Genomic DNA, 21,981 nt, shown 5'->3' with positions numbered 1-21,981 from the left:
GGAGTCAGGAAGACCCTGCAGACAGAGAGATGGGAGGAGTCAGGAAGACCCTGCAGACAGAAGGATGGGAGGAGTCAGGAAGACCCTGCAGACAGAGATGGGAGGAGTCAGGAAGACCCTGCAGACAGAGAGATGGGAGGAGTCTGTCTCCTGACGGCACCAGGAAAGCATCTCCTCTTACTTTAAATGGGGACTGGATGTGAATGTAAATGTATTCAACAGAGGCCCCAAACCACTGTTGCTGCCTGGTAATGAGGAGAAACAACATGGCCTGGAAGCGATGGCATTCCCCTCCCCTCTCCTCCCCCTCCCCTCTCCTCCCCTCCCCCTCCCCCCTCCCCTCCCCTCCCCTCCCTCTTCTCCTCCCCTCCCCCTCCCCTCCTCCCCTCCCCTCTCCTCTCCTCTCCTCTCCCCCTCTCCCCCTCCTCTCCTCTCCTCTCCTCTCCCCTTTTCTCCTCTCCTCTCCTCTCCCCTCCCCTCCCCTCACCTCCCCTCTCCTCCTCTCCTCCCCTCTCCTCTCCCCTCCCCTCACCTCCCCCTCCTCCCCTCCCCTCTCCTCCTCCCCTCTCCTCTCCCCTCCCCCTTTTCTCCTCTCCCTCTCCCCTCCCCTCCTCCTCTCCTCCCCTCTCCCCTCCCTCCCCTCCCCTCCTCCCCCTCACCTCCCCTCCTCCCCTCCCCTCCTCCCCTCACCTCCCCCTCCTCCCCTCCCCTCCCCTCCTCCCCTCACCTCCCCTCCTCCCCTCCCCTCAGGTTCAGCCGGCAACTCGCTACTGCCGCGGGGTTGCCATGGTTACCAGCGCATGACTTGGACCCTGGATCCCTGAGGCTGCAGCGATAATGAGCTGGAGAGCTAACTGTCGGAGGAAGATAAAGAACCTGATGGCTCTGTTGGCCTTTTCTCTTGTGTCTGTTGCAGCCAGCCTCGATGGAAATTAGCAGGTAGAATTTGTCACAACAGAGACAGTAGGAAAAGTTGGAGTGCCTTTTGAAACATGCTTATCATGTTTGGACTGGATATCTTCTCGTCTTTATCTACACTGGTACAGCTGAGCTAGCCCAATCTCTCCACCTCTCTGACTGATCAATCCTCAGGTCTTTCTCTCTTTTTACATCTCCCCCTCCTCCTCCTCCTCCCCCCTCCTCCTTTTCCTCACCTCCTCCTCCCGCTCCCCTCCCCCCCTCCTCCTCCCCCTCCTCCTCCTCCCCCTCCTCCTCCCCCCCCCCCTCCTCCTTCTCCTCCTCACCCCCCCTCCTCCTCCCCCCCCCTCCTCCCCCCCCCTGCTCCTCCTCCCCCTCCTCCTCCCCCTCCTCATCCTCCTCCCTCCCCCCTCCCCCTCCCCCCCCCTCCTCCTCCCCCTCCTCATCCCTCCTCCCTCCCCCTCCCCCTCCCCCCCCTCCTCCTCCCCCTCCCTCCTCCTCCCCCCCTGCTCCCCCTCCTCCTCCCCCTCTCCTCCTCCTCCTCCTCCCCCTCCTCCCCCCCCTCCTCCTTCTCCTCCCTCACCCCCTCCTCCCGCCCCTCCTCCTCCCCCCCCCCCTCCTCCTCCCCCCCCCCTCCTCCTCATCCTCACCCACCTCCCGGTGCGCTGTAGCTCTGGCCCCCCGTGGCCTCCATGCTCCTCCTCCCCTGCCTCGGTGGAGCCGTTCGGTAGGGGAGCTGTCCTCCTCTTCTCCTGTGAAACACACATCGACCCCTCCATCAGCTCCGGTAGCACCAACATCACCTCTGCAGACACCCCCCCAGACCAGCACCCTACCAGGCTGACACCCCCCCAGACCAGCACCCTACCAGGCTGACACCCCCCCAGACCAGCACCCTACCAGGCTGACACCCCCCCAGACCAGCACCCTACCAGGCTGACACCCCCCCCAGACCAGCACCCTACCAGGCTGACACCCCCCCAGACCAGCACCCTACCCAGGCTGACACCCCCCCAGACCAGCACCCTACCAGGCTGACATCCCCCAGACCAGCACCCTACCAGGCTGACATCCCCCAGACCAGCACCCTACCAGGCTGACATCCCCCCAGACCAGCACCCTACCAGGCTGACATCCCCCCAGACCAGCACCCTACCAGGCTGACATCCCCCCAGACCAGCACCCTACCAGGCTGACACCCCCCCAGACCAGCACCCTACCAGGCTGGGGCAGGTGGTCTGGTGGTCAGACCTAAGGAAGAGCTAACTGTGAGTCAGGCCTGTTCATGGAGAGCTACTGTCTTTATGGTTATCGCTCCAGCGCTAATTTAGAGGCTAATGTCTACGTTGAATCTAATAATGATCTGAATGGTGTTTGTTCCAGCTGGGCTTGGGGGGAAAAGCCTACAGGAGGTTCTCCAGGAACAAGGCTGGAAAGTCCTGCTGCAGTGTAGGAAAGCGACCCCCCGAACAGGAAGTGCTGTTCTCTGGACTCACCTGAGACGGTACACTTTTTTGGGTGGTTCTATCCGTATGGAGGGGTCCCATTCCCCCGGAGGCAACACGGTCACCTGGTCCAGGAACTCATCGATGCCGGCGATCAGATCGTTGCGGTCCTTCGCTTTGTAGGCAACATCATGGAACACCTGGGAAGGCCGGAAAATTCATTCAGTCCCTGAAAGACATGTCGCTCATTCGGTCCCTGAAAGACATGTCGCTCATTCGGTCCCTGAAAGACATGTCGCTCATTCGGTCCCTGAAAGACATGTCGCTCATTCGGTCCCTGAAAGACATGTCGCTCATTCGGTCCCTGAAAGACATGTCGCTCATTCGGTCCCTGAAAGACATGTCGCTCATTCGGTCCCTGAAAGACATGTCGCTCATTCGGTCCCTGAAAGACATGTCGCTCATTCGGTCCCTGAAAGACATGTCGCTCATTCGGTCCCTGAAAGACATGTCGCTCATTCAGTTTGTGCAGATGCCCAGAAGAAGGCTGTGCGGACCGGATTATTGGTAATTTCTGGAAAATAGCGGGATAAAGGCTTTTTGAATTTAATCTCCCTTAATCCCTGACCTGAGTGCATCATCCTTTTAGTAATCTTAGAAAGCTGTGTCACCCCCCTTCCCCCGCCTCCCCCGCACTTTGACTGCAGATCAAGAGTTCACAGGTGCAAACTACCAAATGAATATCATACATTACATATTAGACTCATTAAGGGAACAATTAGATTGTGAGGAACTCTACACAGTTTCACAACTCGTGCGTTCTTCTTCTTTGAGACGTTCTAGTCCTAGGAAGTTGTCGACGGGGAGGAGAGACAGGAGCAGTGACTAAGCACTCACAGTTCCATGCATGTCATTAAAGAGCCGCATTAACACTAACAAATAGTTCACCACTTGTAGAACGTGAGGAGATCTGCTGCTGGGCTGTGAAATGAGCCAGGCTGTGGGGGCCCCAGAGAAGTGACTGGACATCTGAACGTCACAGCGCCCGAACATTATCTTGTCAATAACAATCAACGCTTCCACAGAAAAACAGGACACTAATTTGCGTGGAAAGTGTCAACGACCCGGACAGCTCTCCTGTCCGTTTAGCGGTTAGTCCTACCTCGTCTGTCATGAGCGTTGCGATGGATCTGCCAATCTCGTGATACTGTGGCCCTTTACCCAGAGGGCCGAGCAGGATGAACAGGAACCTGGAGCACGACCAAATAAGGAGTCAACCACCACCACATAACAAGCCCATGACAATAACCCAGGCTTGACCATGATGAAAATGTTTTCCTGTCTTCCACTAACACTGACCAGCTGTGGACGTCCAGTCCAGTGTGCCGCTCACCTGGTGGCGATGGGGACCTCCGCCAGGCCGTTCAGCAGCACGGCAGGGGACAGACGGACAAACGCCACCACCGGCTTCTCCAGAAACTCCAGCTCTCCCACCAGGACGTTGGACGCCTCCGCACCGGGGGGAATCTTCTTCATGAAATGGAGGTCGATCTGAAACAGGACACGGGTAAGGATGAAGTACTGTGTTAAGCTTTGTTGCAATATGGTCTGAGTAGGGAATTTGTCTACGGAAATGTATTTCCTGAACTTGAAGTGGGTGAGGATCAAAATATCACTGAAATCTAGTTTTGATCCACACAGATTATCTAGGACAGCAAATGTTTGACCTGTTTCGGGGTAAAGTTTCGATTGGCCAACTATAAACATAATATTTCTTAACAGATACCGTATTACCAGAGAATGTGTAATATAGTATTACTTCGATTAAACGCCGCGGCATTTATTACACAATGTTCATTTTTGGTGCTGCGTTTATTCGAGGGCGGCGTTTAATAGGGGTTATGCGGAAAACACTTCCGTATTCGGTAAAACAGACATCATCACTTCCGGATCTGTACGCTCTATGGTGACATGGTGCTGTTTTACACATGATGCCTCCAGTTTCCAATTTTATATCTTGGTGAATTCTGCGCCAAAAAGGTTGAGGATGGCAGCCTTTAGAAGAAAAAGCGATTCTCCATTGATCTGTCGACTTGGAATTTTGATTTGGGTCGTGATAGTCTTATTTGAGTAAGAACGGCTCGCCCGTTAGACTGCATAGTCTGACTGTAGGCGGCAGCCACGTCTCGTTCGCGTCATGTCACAAAGTAAATAATTTTACATGTTGGTCAATTTTACACCAAAAAGGTCGATGAGGGCAGCTTTCAAGAGATATAGGAATTCTGAATTTAGCCAGGCGGTACGATTTTTGGTGTGATTTGTGTAAAATTTGCAATCTGAGTGAGACTGCATCTGTTCGGATTTTCCCGCATCTGGTACTTAAACCGTTTGGATACATGTTCTTCACAGTTAAATAATTTAAAATGCCCAACATGCTCATAATAATAATGATGTTATTATTGATTGTGTGAACCATAGATAGGCCTATATATAAAGGCTATGGTGTGAACTAGCTGGGTTTGCCGTTGGGTTAGCACAGCAGCGGAAATGATTACATCTATGTAACACTTGCACAGAATACACATTATTACAAAATATTACCAGATGTTGCAAACTAAATCCAAACATAGCAGTTTCATGGAATCTCCAAGGTTAATCTCCTCATTTTGCAATGTGCCCGCCACCACAGTGGTCAGAGCTAAGTGATCCTGATCCTGTGTTCTTCTGCTTTTGGGCTGCAGTGCGTCAAACACTGTAAGAGAGTGTGCAATATCCTGAGGAGCCTGTAGGGGCACCAGAGTCCATGTCTGGAGGTAGGATGTGCTGGGAGACAGGTGGAACTACACGACAGAGAGAGTGGGGAATAGTGACAGAAAAAAAGCCAGCTTCTCAAGGCCGACATATCCACCATGACTTAGTTATGAGATTTAAATCTTAATAGTATCTATAGATTCTAAATCTAAAAACGTATAAAAGTATTTAAAAGTATTTTTACAAGAATAAATATGTAACTGACATATCAGACACTTGTTTTGCTCTAGTTGCAATGCAGTAATAACTATTTAATTAGTTGTCACAAGAGAGTGAATCAGTCAGACCAGTTCTGTTGAGGGACCATCTGTAAGAGTCACTATGTCCACATGCTGCCAACATGGAGACAATGGCACACCTGCTTTGTTACTTACAACATTATACTTGCTACACAATTCAAATGAACTCCAAGTACTCGTTTAAAATACCCCCGGAACAGAACGATCTGTTCTTGTACTGATCTGGTCTATTTATTGATTCTATTTATGATCTATTTATGGTCTACTTATCTAAGTATGTTGTGCGTTGTGTGTGTGGTATCCACTTACATATTAAAGATGGGAGTCAGGTGGCTGAGCGGGTGAGAGAATCGGGCTAGTAATCTGAAGGTTGCCAGTTCGATTCCCGGTAATGCTAACTGACGCTGTGTCCTTGGGCAAGACACTTCACCCTACTTGCCTCGGGGGAATGTCCCTGTACTTACTGTAAGTCGCTCTGGATAAGAGCGTCTGCTAAATGACTAAATGTAAATGTAAAGAGGTCTAATCCACATGGGTCAAGAGGAAGGCTGGAGACTTGTGGCCCTCGAGGCAGTCCGTCCAGTCTGAGATGGGAGTCCAGCTGTGTGGCGTTAAAGCTGTCATGGCTGACAGCACTGTGGTCCCACGCTCAGAATGACCTAAACCCTAATCCACTAATAGAGGAATTTTTCATGAAACATAAAAACAAATCCAAATGAGTACTTATTGTACACAACGTAAAAGATTCAAATGAAATTTATCTGTTTCCACTTCCTGCAGTCGGATGCTGAGATATAGGCCAAAGCACCCATTAGAGGGAATTATAATTGAACTGTGTCAGTTGTGTCTATTTGAAGCACATGAACACCATTGTCCTATCGCATTTAGTCTTTAACAACAGAACATGAGAGGAACTGCCTGGAGCAGATGTGATCCACCACGGTGCGCTGGTGGTTGCTGTCGCTGTGCAGTGTATCTGGCTGCATGCGGTTGTGTTCAGGTCACACTGTACCTTACTGAAGTCCACAGCGCTGTTCTCCCTGCTGACGTCTCCCTTTCCCTCAGTGGGCACAGGCAGCAGGGACTGGGGAGAGACCAGCTGACCTGGATTAGAGAGAGAGACAGACAGAGAGACAGAGGGATGGGAAAGGAGAAAGAAGAGATGAGATGCGAGGAGATGAGAGAGAGAGGAGGATGAGAGGAGAGAGAGGACAGAGAGAGAGAGAGGACATGTCAATCCACATGCCTCCATTGGGAGGCATCCTTACCAAGCTAAAGTGCATCAGCGCAGCAGACCAGTGGTGATAGATCACTGCCCTGCTGCCACATCATAGATCTGTGGTCTTAAACCCTGGTCCTCAGGGCCCACTGTCCTGCATGTTCCTGCTCCAACACACCTGATTCAGATGAATGGTTGTTATCAGGCTTCTGCAGGGCTTGATAATGACCCGTTCATGTGAGTCAGGTGTGTTGGTGAACTCCCTACAGGGAGGAAGAGGACTGACAGGAGCAGGACAGGGCAGAGGTTTGACCTCCCTGAGTAGGGTGGCCATCTATCTCACACTGGCCCTGAGGCAGGGGGGTCAGGGGCGACCTCCCCCCCTCTCGAGGAAGCAGAGGGCGGAGCCTGAAAACGGGGGAGGGGGGTGCGCAGGGAGAGGGCTGGTGGAGGATGCGCAGGGAGAGGGCTGGTGGAGGATGAGCAGGTAGAGGGCTGGTGGAGGATGAGCAGGGAGAGGGCTGGTGGAGGATGAGCAGGGAGAGGGCTGGTGGAGGATGAGCAGGGAGAGGGCTGGTGGAGGATGAGCAGGGAGAGGGCTGGTGGAGGATGAGCAGGGAGAAGGCTGGTGGAGGATGAGCAGGGAGAGGGCTGGTGGAGGATGAGCAGGGAGAGGGCTGGTGGAGGATGAGCAGGGAGAGGGCTGGTGGAGGATGAGCAGGGAGAGGGCTGGTGGAGGATGCGCAGGGAGAGGGCTGGTGGAGGATGCGCAGGGAGAGGGCTGGTGGAGGATGCGCAGGGAGAGGGCTGGTGGAGGATGCGCAGGGAGAGGGCTGGTGGAGGATGAGCAGGGAGAGGGCTGGTGGAGGATGAGCAGGGAGAGGGCTGGTGGAGGATGAGCAGGGAGAGGGCTGGTGGAGGATGCGCAGGGAGAGGGCTGGTGGAGGATGAGCAGGGAGAGGGCTGGTGGAGGATGCGCAGGGAGAGGGCTGGTGGAGGATGAGCAGGGAGAGGGCTGGTGGAGGATGAGCAGGGAGAGGGCTGGTGGAGGATGCGCAGGGAGAGGGCTGGTGGAGGATGCGCAGGGAGAGGGCTGGTGGAGGATGAGCAGGGAGAGGGCTGGTAGAGGATGCGCAGGGAGAGGGCTGGTGGAGGATGCGCAGGGAGAGGGCTGGTGGAGGATGCGCAGGGAGAGGGCTGGTGGAGGATGAGCAGGGAGAGGGCTGGTGGAGGATGCGCAGGGAGAGGGCTGGTGGAGGATGCGCAGGGAGAGGGCTGGTGGACGGGGGTGAAGGGGAACAAAGCTTATCCATTAGGGTTCCAGCCTGGCTTGTTGTCCTCAGAACACTGACTGATGCTAACCCAAGAACTGATACTTCTGTTACTTGGCTAAATATCAATTTTCAGTGTTTGATCCATTGAATGAAAGGCAGGTTGAAGTCCTAAGTGACATATCCCTGGGAAAATGAGGAGAGCCAGAAATATAAAAAACATGCCTTGTGAAATTGGATTCAAACTCCTCATTCAGTATCATACCAATGTACAGGGGCTCTATTCAAGAAGCAAACTGCAGAGGTAGCAGCTGTCCATGAAGAATCACCGTGACAACACCTTTACATGCCGCAGTGTCTGCACCGAGTGGGATTCTGCTTTCACATACTCAGGGAAGGTGATAGTTCACTTATTGTAGTTTTGTTTCTGCAGTTCAATCTGGTGCTTGTAGATTCAGCAGCATGATAGAACAGTGTGTTTCCACGACTACTGAGTGGTCTGTTAAAACACTGCTTCTGTTAAAACACTGCTTCTGTTAACACTGTGCTTCTGTTAAAACATTGTGCTTCTGTTAACACTGTGCTTCTGTTAAAACACTGCTTCTGTTAAAACACTGCTTCTGTTAACACTGTGCTTCTGTTAAAACATTGTGCTTCTGTTAACACTGTGCTTCTGTTAAAACACTGCTTCTGTTAAAACACTGCTTCTGTTAACACTGTGCTTCTGTTAAAACACTGTGCTTCTGTTAAAACACTGCTTCTGTTAAAACACTGTGCTTCTGTTAACACTGTGCTTCTGTTAAAACACTGTGCTTCTGTTAACACTGTGCTTCTGTTAAAACACTGTGCTTCTGTTAACACTGTGCTTCTGTTAAAACACTGCTTCTGTTAACACTGTGCTTCTGTTAAAACGCTGTGCTTCTGTTAACACTGTGCTTCTGTTAAAACACTGCTTCTGTTAAAACACTGTGCTTCTGTTAAAACACTGTGCTTCTGTTAAAACACTGTGCTTCTGTTAAAACACTGCTTCTGTTAACACTGTGCTTCTGTTAAAACGCTGTCTGGTGTTCTTCATGTCTTAATAAACTTGGCTTGTGGAATGCTGGCAAATTTAGCTTCCAAAACATAATTCCTGTAAAAGGTGTGAGAGATTAGACCTCTGTTTCTACACTTGAATGAACATGCCATTCTCTGTCCTGTTCATTTGCTGCTGTTAGGCAGATATTAGCTTTCCTTTGGAACCCTCCCTGGTGATGGTGTAACCCTCCCTGGTGATGGTGTTACCCTCCCTGGTGATGGAGTAACCCTCCCTGGTGATGGAGTAACCCTCCCTGGTGATGGTGTAACCCTCCCTGGTGATGGAGTAACCCTCCCTGGTGATGGAGTAACCCTCCCTGGTGATGGAGTAACCCTCCCTGGTGATGGTGTAACCCTCCCTGGTGATGGAGTAACCCTCCCTGGTGATGGTGTAACCCTCCCTGGTGATGGTGTTACCCTCCCTGGTGATGGTGTAACCCTCCCTGGTGATGGTGTTACCCTCCCTGGTGATGGAGTAACCCTCCCTGGTGATGGAGTAACCCTCCCTGGTGATGGTGTAACCCTCCCTGGTGATGGAGTAACCCTCCCTGGTGATGGTGTAACCCTCCCTGGTGATGGTGTAACCCTCCCTGGTGATGGTGTTACCCTCCCTGGTGATGGTGTAACCCTCCCTGGTGATGGAGTAACTCTTTGTACCAAAGGCTGTGTGGCTCTTGGTTCCACATACACACTTAATCTGACTGACTGATTGTGTATATGTATGTCTGTATTTTCTTATCAAATCTTATCAAAACACCTCCTCCATTCACTATCTATCATTGACATATTGATTGGATTACCACCTTCATAAATTATGTTTTAGGAAGTACGAGCAGAGAAAGGCTGTCAAGAGTTAAGTTGCCTGGATCCGGCTCCTCCTCCTCCTTCTTTTGCTGGGGTCTGGGGGGCGGAGGGGCGGGAGGGGGGTGGGTGGAGGATGGTGGGAGTGGAGAGGAGATGGAGGTCCGCTGGGGGCAGCAGAGCCATGGGGAGCAGGAGGCCACCTGGATGTCACTAGCCATGACCCTGGCCCACACGGAGCTCCTTACAGGACAGAGAGATGGACCGCCTGCTAGACACACACACACACACACAGATACACACACACACACACACAGATACACATATGCACACAGATAGATACACACACACATACACACAGATAAACACACATCCATACACTCACGCAGAGATATACACACATGTACACCCTCTCACACACACACGCACAAACACAGATACACACATACACATAACAAAACACACTCACACACACGAGGAGACAAGAAAAGATGCACAGACTGAGACAGTGAAAAGGAGGTCACACATGGATGATGTCTTGCACTTGGCTACATGACCTCCACTGAGGCAGCTGGGTCATGTCTGTAGGTAGGCCTCAGACACTGAGGCAGCTGGGTCATGTCTGTAGGTAGGCCTCAGACACTGAGGCAGCTGGGTCATGTCTGTAGGTAGGCCTCAGACACTCTGAGGCAGCTGGGTCATGTCTGTAGGTAGGCCTCAGACACTCTGAGGCAGCTGGGTCATGTCTGTAGGTAGGCCTCAGACACTCTGAGGCAGCTGGGTCATGTCTGTAGGTAGGCCTCAGACACCACAGACACGCCACACACTCACACGACACTAACACCTGACAGAGGTTCTCTACATGTCGAACGCTCAGCTCATTTCACATCCTCTTCCTTGGTAGACCAGGGAGCTGTTTATCTATGTTGATATAGGTCTATGTTGCTGTAGGTCTATGTTGTTGTAGGTCTATGTTGCTGTAGGTCTATGTTGTTGTAGGTCTATGTTGCTGTAGGTCTATGTTGTTGTAGGTCTATGTTGCTGTAGGTCTATGTTGCTGTAGGTCTATGTTGTTGTAGGTCAATGTTGATGTAGGTCTATGTTGCTGTAGGTCTGTGATGCTGTAGGTCTGTGTTGCTGTAGGTCTGTGTTGCTGTAGGTCTGTGGTGCTGTAGGTCTGTGGTGCTGTAGGTCTGTGGTGCTGTAGGTCTGTGGTGCTGTAGGTCTGTGGTGCTGTAGGTCTGCGGTGCCGTAGGTCTGTGATTCACCGTTCTTGTCGGTGCCGTGGGGTTCCTCCGGCTGCTTGCGGCCCATGTCAGCGAAGGATCGCACGATGGGGATGCGGTTGGCCAGCTTCTTCTGGTTCTGGTGGTGGTGCTGCAGGAGCAGAGCCTCCCTCACCCTCCTCCTCAGAACCTCCCCCAGGGGACTCACCGTCTCCTGCTGGTCCAGCACCATGTCTGCACACACGCACAAAATCACAGATACACACAACATAAGTTAGGTATCAGGTTGGTGCTATTGTGTTCCAGTGTGTGCCAGTGTGTGCCAGTGTGTGCCAGTGTTCCAGTGTGTGCCAGTGTTCCAGTGTGTGCCAGTGTGTGCCAGTGTTCCAGTGTGTGCCAGTGTGTGCCAGTGTGCCAGTGTGTGCCAGTGTTCCAGTGTGTGCCAGTGTTCCAGTGTGTGCCAGTGTTCCAGTGTGTGCCAGTGTTCCAGTGTGTGCCAGTGTGTGCCAGTGTTCCAGTGTGTGCCAGTGTTCCAGTGTGTGCCAGTGTTCCAGTGTGTGCCAGTGTGTGCCAGTGTTCCAGTGTGTGCCAGTGTTCCAGTGTGTGCCAGTGTTCCAGTGTGTGCCAGTGTGTGCCAGTGTGCCAGTGTGTGCCAGTGTTCCAGTGTGTGCCAGTGTTCCAGTGTGTGCCAGTGTTCCAGTGTGTGCCAGTGTGTGCCAGTGTTCCAGTGTGTGCCAGTGTTCCAGTGTGTGCCAGTGTGTGCCAGTGTTCCAGTGTGTGCCAGTGTGTGTCTCCTCTGTGTCTCCACTGTCCAGCAGGTCTGTACCTATGACCTCCTCCAGGGATCCGGCCCTCATGTCCAGCAGCACCGTGCCATTCAGGATGCAGCTGCGCAGCTCGAACAGGCTGTGGAGGGAGAGCGTGGCCACGTACGGCTTGCTCCACCTCTCGCCCCCGTCCTCCACGTCCTCCTCAAACTTCAGCCACCTGCAGCAGCGGAGCAGAGACAGGGCCAGGCTGGCTGTCAGACAGGGGACAGGGGATCCAGCCAGGCTGGCTGTCAGACAGGGGGAAGGGGATCCAGCCAGGCTGGCCCTCAGACAGGGGACAGGGGATCCAGCCAGGCTGGCTGTCAGACAGGGGACAGGGGATCCAGCCAGGCTGGCTGTCAGACAGGGGACAGGGGATCCAGCCAGGCTGGCTGTCAGACAGGGGACAGGGGATCCAGCCAGGCTGGCTGTCAGACAGGGAGCAGGGGATCCAGCCAGGCTGGCTGTCAGACAGGGGACAGGGGATCCAGCCAGGCTGGCTGTCAGAGAGGGGACAGGGGATCCAGCCAGGCTGGCTGTCAGACAGGGGGAAGGGGATCCAGCCAGGCTGGCCCTCAGACAGGGGACAGGGGATCCAGCCAGGCTGGCTGTCAGACAGGGAGCAGGGGATCCAGCCAGGCTGGCTGTCAGAGAGGGGGCAGGGAATCCAGCCAGGCTGGCCCTCAGACAGGGGACAGGGGATTCATACACAAACACACAAACAGGGACTCTACAATGGGGGCAGATCAGCTTATTATTTCTGGGACGTAACCCTGTCTGTCTATGTGTGTTCTGGGCAGTGTTGCAGCAGGCTGCACCATGTCCACCCATCCCTAGGTCAAGGCTCCAGAGCTAACGCTCACATCTGTCTGCGGATGTCTGGTTTCCTTGCTGGTTCAGGCTGGCTCTGCTCGTGCTGCAGTGCTTATTAGTTAGGCTTTATTTAGCCAGACCGGATGGTTACATAACAAGCCTTCTTTATGTAATTTTAACCCTTTCAGGTAACACACGCTTCTCTTTATGAATCATCTTCACTCTCATGTTTCACACTGCAGCGTAACAGAAAGGAATGGTTGTGTGTTAGTTTAACTGTCATAACAAAACTGGCCCAATCTCTGAGGTTTGTTTTTGCCTTTGTAATAATTAGTTAGCTGTGTGAATGATAATTATGTTGTCTCTGTCTGTTTATGAACCATGGTGGTTGCTCTATTCTCTGTGAATATCCAAAGAATCGAAAGGTGTTGTTCCCTCATGCAAAGTGGGAAAAGCATTTCCAACCCCCTATAACCTCAACCTGTATTAGTTAGACTAGAATCAGGAAGTGTTGCCACTGGAGCAAGGGCATGACAGGAGCAGCCCTGATTGGCTGTTAGCGAGAGGTCCAACATGGCGTCCGACCTGGCGGTTTCTCTCCACTCCGCCTCCTCTCCCTGCCGCAGGCAGATCTCGTCCAGCTCGGTGAACAGGTCGTGGGGGAGGTGCTCCTCGTCATCATCCTCCGTGCCCAGGAGGAACTGCACCCGCTGGGACGGCGTGTCTGGGGCACAGAGACACACATGGGTCACATCCAGCCTCGTCGCACGCTGATGAGGTCATAAAGACATGGCAACTTCTCCCAGTATGTGAGCTGCTATTGGCTAAACCCTCAATGACCAAAATCCATAAAATCCTAGATATACAGAACCATGCAAAAGTCTTAGGCACACTTTTTTTTGTAAAACAAAAATGCTTTGAGAAATGAATGAAAATACTTTTATACTGCTGCAGAAATATAGAAGACAAAAATAATTATATTTAAGACAATATTTACGTAAACATTCTTGGGTGCCAAAGACTTTTGCACAGTACTGCATTATAACTGTAATATCAAAAAGAATCATCTCTGCTCACACAAGAGGGTGATGGTGACTCTTCAATGTTCTTACTCGATTCCAAACAAACATTCTACAGTTTAGCTTCCGCTTAACGTAGCCAGGTGATCTCCTATTGGCCAAGGTCAGGGCTGGCCTGGCTCACCATTGGACGGGGACTCCCTCCCCTCTGCCAGGGTGGGGTCCCTCTCCTTGCTTCTCTTCCTGTGTCGGTGGCCGTGGTGTCTGTGGCCATGCCTGCGGTGGCTCCGTCGGCCTGTGGGCACGTGCACCCCGATGTAGAGCGTCCTGTGGTCTGGGGACACAGTGGGGGGGGGGGGGGGAGAATGATCATGAAGACGGGTCACTAGTTAGTCAGTACCTGAGGCCTTCTCGCGTGGTCTGTTGAAAGGTCATAGCTACTGTACTCCACACCTACTTATCTTCTATGCTGAAGCGAAGCGATGACGTGTTCAATGCTTTTACCCATAACGTTCTTCTCCATGGGCTCAAGCACAGAGACGCATCTGTCATGGACGCCCAAGCAGGCCGGGTCTCTGACTTAATCCCTGCTAATGCATCTGAGAGGCTGGGAACACAGAGCCCCGAAACACAGACCAACTTCCAAATGAGCTTCCGAGGACTCAACTGTTTTGGCTTGCCTCCCTTCGGCCTACAGATGGATAATCCTCTACGACACAGATAAGAGCAATATTTTGCTGTGAATATTCTGGATCTTTATTGAGACATTTTTGAAGCTCGTTGTGAATCCATCTGTATCAGTGGTCTTCAACCCTCATCCTCAGGGCCCACTGTCCTGTATGTTCTAGATGTTTCCCTGCTCCAACACACCTGATGCAAATGAATGGCTTTTAGACAGACAGACAGGCAGGCTGACAGACAGACATGCAGACATACATGCAGACTGACAGACAGACATGCAGACAGACAGACAGAAAGGCTGACAGACAGACAGGCTGACATACAGACAGAAAGGCAGACAGGCAGACATGCAGACAGACAGACAGACAGGCTGACAGACAGAAAGCCTGACAGAAAGGCAGACATGCAGACAGACACACAGACAGGCAGACATGCACACAGACATGCAGACAGACAGACAGACAGGCTGACAGACAGACATGCAGACAGACAGACAGACAGACATGTAGACAGACAGGCTGACAGACAGACAGACAGACAGACAGACAGACAGAAAGGCAGACATGCAGACAGACAGACATGTAGACAGACAGACATGTAGACATGCAGATATGCAGACATGCAGACATGCAGACATGCAGACAGACAGACAGACAGACAGACAGGCTGACAGGCTGACAGACAGACATGCAGACAGACAGACAGGCTGACAGACAGACACACAGACAGACAGAAAGGCTGACAGAAAGGCTGACTTGCAGACAGACATGCAGAGAGACAGACATGTAGACAGACAGGCAGACATGCAGACAGACAGACAGACAGACAGACAGACAGACAGACAGACAGACAGACAGAAAGGCTGACAGACAGACAGACAGAAAGGCAGACATGCAGACAGACATGCAGACAGACATGCAGACAGACACACAGACAGACAGGCAGACATGCAGACAGACATGCAGACAGACAGACATGCAGACAGACAGGCTGACAGACAGACAGAAAGGCAGACAGACAGAAAGGCAGACAGGCTGACAGACAGATATGCAGACAGACAGACATGCAGACAGACATGCAGACAGACAGACAGACAGGCTGACAGACAGATATGCAGACAGACAGACATGCAGACAGACAGGCTGACAGACAGACAGGCTAGCTGAATCCCAAGCTTTGTTATCACCTGGTTTCAGGGCTAATGACTTCATGCACTATAATAGTGACTTTTCTGCTGTACAAACATGGGCATCTGTGTCTTGTAAATAGACGTTAAATTAGTTGAGAATAAAGACCTTAAAAGCAGAGCATTAATGATGGATGATTCTGAGTGTGCATGCGTGTGAGTAGACAAAAATGTGTGTGTATGTGTGTGTATGTGTGTGTGTGTGAGCACTCAGCCCTTATTAAACAGGAGCTCTGATCTGTTCCTGTCACGGCTCACTGTCCAGGAGGATTAAGATGAACCACGTCACACTAAACACACCCGAACACCTTGTCACCCTGTCACCATGACGCCCACAACTACACAACACACTCCTCTTACACCACCTGGGCACTACATGCCTGAACACCCTTCAACCTAGAACTCACACAGCAACACTTTACATTAAGGTTACACTGACTATCATGTAACTATATAGGAATATATATTTCATTAAGATCACCATCTTATCAGACTACCATATCAGTTCCAATCATGATACTATAGTTATTGCTAAGTACAGTTACATGGTAGTTGACTCAACCTTAATGTAAAGTGTTGCTATGTAGTTACATAGACGACTATGCCGTACTTACAGTAAACTGTAAAGGCCAATAATAATAATGTATTCATTTAGCAGACTCTTTTATCCAAAGTGACAAACAGGGAGATTTGGACCAGACACCTCTTGCTTTTCCACTGAGCAGGGCCGGCCCTAGGGGGACAATGGTTTTGGGGGCCCTAAACTAAAATAGTGTATAGGACCCTTTTCGTTTTTTTTTTGGGAGGGGGGTGCCACTGAGCTATACCTAATGCTATACTTAATCCTTTGATTGCTACAGAACATGTACTGTAATATTGAGTGTATGTTGATCCAATGTACAGTCCTGTGCTGTTGCTGTTTTTGCAGTTAAGTATCAGTGTCCTGGCTGACTGCTGACTGGGCCTCCCTTGACGTCCCTCTCCTCCCACTCTCTCCCTGTCTCTGTTTCTCTGTCTCTCTCTCTCTCCTCCCACTCTCTCTCTGTCTCTCTCTCTCTCCTTCGTTCCCTCTCTCTCTCTCTCTTTCCTCCCACTCTCTCTCTCTCTGTCTCTCTGTCTCCTTCGTTCCCTCTCTCTCCCTCGTTCCCTCTCTCTCTCTTTCCTCCCACTCTCCCTGTCAGACATGTCCCCTGCTGCCTCCCGCTCTCTCCCTGTCTCCAGGGGCGCTGTCTCCCTCTCTGGCTCTCTCTCTCCCCCTCCCGCTCTCTCAGAGTGTGTTGATCTGTGGGGGGTGCCTTGGTCACAGGGGAGGTGGAGGGTTAGGGGGTGTTACAGGGGAGGTGGAGGGTTAGGGGGTGTTACAGGGGAGGTGGAGGGTTAGGGGGTGTTACAGGGGAGGTGGAGGGTTAGGGGGGTGTTACAGGGGAGGTGGAGGGTTAGGGGGTGTCACAGGGGAGGTGGAGGGTTAGGGGGTGTTACAGGGGAGGTGGAGGGTTAGGGGGTGTCACAGGGGAGGTGGAGGGTTAGGGGGTGTTACAGGGGAGGTGGAGGGTTAGGGGGTGTCACAGGGGAGGTGGAGGGTTAGGGGGTGTCACAGGGGAGGTGGAGGGTTAGGGGGTGTCACAGGGGAGGTGGAGGGTTAGGGTGTGTCACAGGGGAGGTGGAGGGTTAGGGGGTGTCACAGGGGAGGTGGAGGGTTAGGGGGTGTCACAGGGGAGGTAGAGGGTTAGGGGGTGTCACAGGGGAGGTGGAGGGTTAGGGGGTGTCACAGGGGAGGTGGAGGGTTAGGGGGTGTTACAGGGGAGGTGGAGGGTTAGGGGGTGTTACAGGGGAGGTGGAGGGTTAGGGGGTGTTACAGGGGAGGTGGAGGGTTAGGGGGTGTTACAGCTTAAGTTGTATCTAGGATTGTTTTTGTTTCATTTCTTAGGTTTGTCTGGAAATGTAACATTTCAACTGAATGGGCTTTGTTTGAATAAGATTAATAAAGAGAGAAAATGACTGTTGTGGTGAAACTGTTGGTTAGCTGGCAGTTGACTGCCCAATGAAGATATCTTTAAAGTCAAAAGTCTCCCTCCCTCCTTCCCTCCCCCCCTCTCTCTCTCTTTGAGGAGTGTGCGTAGGTGGATGACACGCCTCCCCTCCTCCCCTCCCTCTCTTCCTCTGCCCCCCCCCCCCCCCCCCCCCCCCCCCACCCACCCCCTTTACCTTCTAGTTCCTCCTGCTCGAAGTTGGTCTTCAGCATGGAGCGAGTTCCTCCTCGGTCCAGCACTGCCTCCTCCTCATTCCTCTGGGGAACAGAGACACACACACACAAACACACACACAGACACACACACACAGAGACACACACAGACACACACATGGGCATCGTCTGGTAACACAACTGTCAGGGTTTGAATTCTACAAAACACAAATGTAGATGAGCTGATAAAGCATGTATATTTCAGGGCTACAATGAGCAACCTTTGGATTCTTCCCCTTGCGGACGTAGAGAACGCAATATCCCACATAATAGGGCCTTATCCGTTCCCATGGAAACTAGTTATAGCAAGGGCATTATATTGAGAGGCCATGCTGTCAGCAGAACAGCTATAAAAGAGCTTTACAAGAGCTCTCTGAATCAAATCAACAACTTAAGCTGGAGGTTAGCAGCACTGGATCTCCATGTTCACTGGTCCTGCAGCCCATCTACAGATCTTAGGCTGTGATGTCATCAACAGAGATGGAAAGTAACAAAAGTACAGATACTGTGTTTCTGCACTTACAGTAAATACATGTTTCTGGTATCAGTACTTTACTTCACTATAGATTTTTTTCTGACATATTTTGACTTTTACTATAATGAAAGATGTGTGTACTTTGGCCATCTTTGCACTGTTGCTACACTGTTGTTATTACACTGTTATACTGTTGTCACACTATCAAACTTTTTTGTAGTCATTACACTGTTCTTACACTGTTGTAACAATGTTATTATTCTGTTATTAGACTGTTGTTACACTGTTGCAGAGATGGGAAGTAACAAAGTACAAATACTTTGTTACCGTACTTAAGTAGATTCTTCTGGTGTCAGTACTTCACAATGTATCTGACAACCTTTTACTAAAACAGTAAAACAGGTAGTAGTGATGACTACTTTTTACTTAAGTATCAGAGCCCACACTTCTTTACTTTAACTTGAGTGAAAAAGAGTAGTCAGTACTTCAACTTTTTTCAGTCCTTTTTAAACATGAGTATCTTCTACTTCTACTTTAGTGAAGGATGTGTGTTCTTTTGCCATCTCTGGTCATGAACATCTAAACCCTGCGAGGATGTGATGTGTGTATTACTGTAAAACTGCAATCTACGTCTGTGTGCGTAGCCAAGTCCCAGAGAAGGAGCTCATGATGTTTCACAGAACATTCTGCTGTTTCTAAGCTCACGACAGCTGGTAACTAGGCCGACGAGACAATCTGATGAATAATGACTCCCTGGAAGATACACAAAAAGCACTCAAGACATGTCCTTCAGCCATAAACATGCCCTATGACCAATCATGATGGACAATGTGATGTGTCGGGCCCCAGTAAAAGTATAAAAGATACAAACTAAAAGAGAGAACAGTTTGTGAGTGGATGTATCTCTCATATTAGGGCAGAGGAAGTACCTTAGCGTTAACACAGAAAGAGATCATTATCCTTGGATGAGGGCATGGTTGAGATTGGGAGGATATTGACCTCAGAAAACTTCATTAGTGACGCACAGTGGTGGAATAGTCTGGAATTACTACCCCTTCCACACTCCTGCTTCTTAACTGCATCACATGCAATCACACAAACACACACGCACACGAACACACAAACATACAAACACAGCACACACACACAGACACACACTCTCCTCAGTACACCAAATTGTTCTCTTCCTCCCACAGTGAACAGGACTGGGCTGCAGTTCCTACACCCATCGACTGTCATATATCTCACTACCTAGAGGGAGGCTGGTGCTGGAACGTGTCAGTCAGATGGGTGGTTGATGAGAGGATTAGACCTGTTTTGCTGTCTCTGCTGCCTCTGCTGCCTCTGCTGCCTCTGCTACCTCTGCTGCCTCTGCTGCCTCTGCTGCCTCTGCTGCCTCTGCTACCTCTGCTACCTCTGCTGCCTCTGCTACCTCTGCTGCCTCTGCTACCTCTGCTGCCTCTGCTGCCTCTGCTGCTGGGGACACACGTGTCACAGCAGGGAGGAAGAGGAGGAGGAAGAGGGGAGCAGGAGAGAGAGAGAGGCCAGATGTTGGTGTTTTACATGATATCCAGTCTAATTGGAAAGAATAAAGATCTTTCTCCTAAGTCTGACCATGGTGCTTGTTTCCTCTGCATCCACATGCCAGAGGTGGGACTAGCAGATTCCCTGCTGACAGCATCATTACTGTGGTCTCACCTTTGCTTTGTTGCTTTATTTCTGGGCCGTCTCAAGAACTAGGAGCAACACAATTTCAAGAGCAAAACACGATTACGTAAGTATCCATTTGCTATATTGCCTCCCAGCTCACATACGGATCAACCACACATTGTGCAACTGTACTGTACATACAGTGAGTACTATACAACTGACTAGAGACAAGCTGTGCATCCAGGCTGTGCATCCAGGCTGTGCATCCAGGCTGTGCATCCAGGCTGTGCATCCAGGCTGTGCGTCCAGGCTGTGCATCCAGGCTGTGCATCCAGGCTGTGCATCCAGGCTGTGCATCCAGGCTGTGCATCCAGGCTGTGCGTGGCTACATCCAGGCCAGGATGGTGTTCTGGCAGACCTGGACACTAAGTGACTCATCCCAGCTATGTATCTCTCACTCTGTATCTACAGTGATGGACCTGCAGTCACATCCGCTAGCATGCTTAGAAGAGCACGTGAGGGGGGGAGCTGGGAGCCAGGAGACGAGGGGAGGGGAGACGAGGGAGGGGAGGGAGTAGAAGAGGGGGGAGTAAGGGGGTCGAAGGAGGAGGAAGGAGAGGTTTACATTAGCACTGCAGACAGCATGTGCACGTCACCGGAACCCAACCCAGAGAGAGTTTATCCTGTAAAAGATACACAGCAAGACTGAAGGGCACCTTCCAGAAGGAAGAGAAAAAAGGAAGGAGAGGGGAGGGGAGAGGACAGGACAGGAGAGGGGAGGAGAGGCGAGGAGAGGAGAGGAGAGGAGAGGAGAGGGAAATAACAACATAGACTCTGAAGTCTGATTTTCTTCTCGAAAAAGTCACGTCACCGGAACCCAACCCAGAGAGAGTTTATCCTGTAAAAGATACACAGCAAGACTGAAGGGCACCTTCCAGAAGGAAGAGAAAAAAAGGAAGGAGAGGGGAGGGGAGAGGACAGGAGAGGGGAGGAGAGGCGAGGAGAGGAGAGGAGAGGAGAGGGAAATAACAACATAGACTCTGAAGTCTGCTTTTCTTCTCGAAAAAAGTGTGTTCCATCAATGTTCCCTTGTGCAAGGTTGTTTAGGAGTCAGATGTGGTTAGGAGAATGTTCTATGGGAAACAACTGTTTTCCTTCCGCACAGGGCTATCTCGTGTTTTGGGATGATAAAGTAGCACCTAGTCCAATTCTTGGTGTACAGGGAGCCAATAAAAGGTGTAGATGTTAAAAACCGGATCTAGGTGTGCGTGTAAAGAAATAGTCTTGGAGAATTAGGAGTTCTAAGAAGCGTGTTAGATAAGGGAGGGGGATTCACTCATTAAGGCCTACGCATCCTGTGATCAAACTGAAGATGTGAGCTCTCATACTTTCTGTATCCTTCTTGAAGCTTCAATAAACAATCGATACGTTGATTTCAAATAGATTCTCAACTTGTCTACAAACTTCTGATCCGTACTGCTGAAATTGCCTCTGCACATTCAACAGCGAGTTTGTTTAATAGAACCTTCATCCACTAAATATGTAAACATGCATTTAATCTCCATGTAGCATAATCTCCTTATGCTTGCTGTTCTGGACATAACACTCCTGTCATGCCTATATTCCACTCTGCAAGGACCTGGAACCCAACCCTGCAAGGACCTGGAACCCAACCCTGCAAGGACCTGGAACCCAACCCTGCAAGGACCTGGAACCCAACCCTGCAAGGACCTGGAACCCAACCCTGCAAGGACCTGGAACCCAACCCTGCAAGGACCTGGAACCCAACCCTGCAAGGACCTGGAACCCAACCCTGCAAGGACCTGGAACCCAACCCTGCAAGGACCTGGAACCCAACCCTGCAAGGACCTGGAACCCAACCCTGCAAGGACCTGGAACCCAACCCTGCAAGGACCTGGAACCCAACCCTGCAAGGACCTGGAACCCAACCCTGCAAGGACCTGGAACCCAACCCTGCAAGACAGTCAGGAACCTAGAAGATGTACTGGATTGGCCTTTTTATAGGTTTATAAAGCAAAGTGGAACTGTTTTCTTGAGCGCAATAGAATAATGTTTGAGGGGGAATCACTGTACGTTAT

The 21,981-nt window shown here is 51.1% G+C and overlaps 1 protein-coding gene across 1 annotated transcript; it reads right to left on the bottom strand.

The window, feature by feature from the left end:
- Positions 1-1,572: 1,572 nt before the first annotated feature.
- LOC136939525 (sodium-driven chloride bicarbonate exchanger-like) lies at positions 1,573-21,268 on the bottom strand (the record flags this gene model as incomplete). The annotated part of the gene is made up of 12 exons (XM_067232148.1): positions 21,233-21,268; positions 21,027-21,140; positions 17,721-17,802; positions 13,833-13,982; positions 13,215-13,353; positions 11,834-11,994; positions 11,050-11,241; positions 6,426-6,517; positions 3,757-3,914; positions 3,526-3,613; positions 2,429-2,563; positions 1,573-1,691 (listed from the first exon to the last, which is right to left on the bottom strand). Coding segments are annotated over exons 1-12 (1,466 nt in total), but the record flags the coding sequence as incomplete, so codon positions are not given.
- Positions 21,269-21,981: the final 713 nt, after the last annotated feature.

This window comes from Osmerus mordax, unplaced genomic scaffold (assembly GCF_038355195.1).
Source record: "Osmerus mordax isolate fOsmMor3 unplaced genomic scaffold, fOsmMor3.pri Scaffold_217, whole genome shotgun sequence".
Classification (NCBI taxonomy): Eukaryota; Metazoa; Chordata; class Actinopteri; order Osmeriformes; family Osmeridae; genus Osmerus; species Osmerus mordax.
The sequence above is the reverse complement of the archived record's forward strand: the minus strand, read 5'-3'. Positions and strand labels throughout refer to the sequence as shown.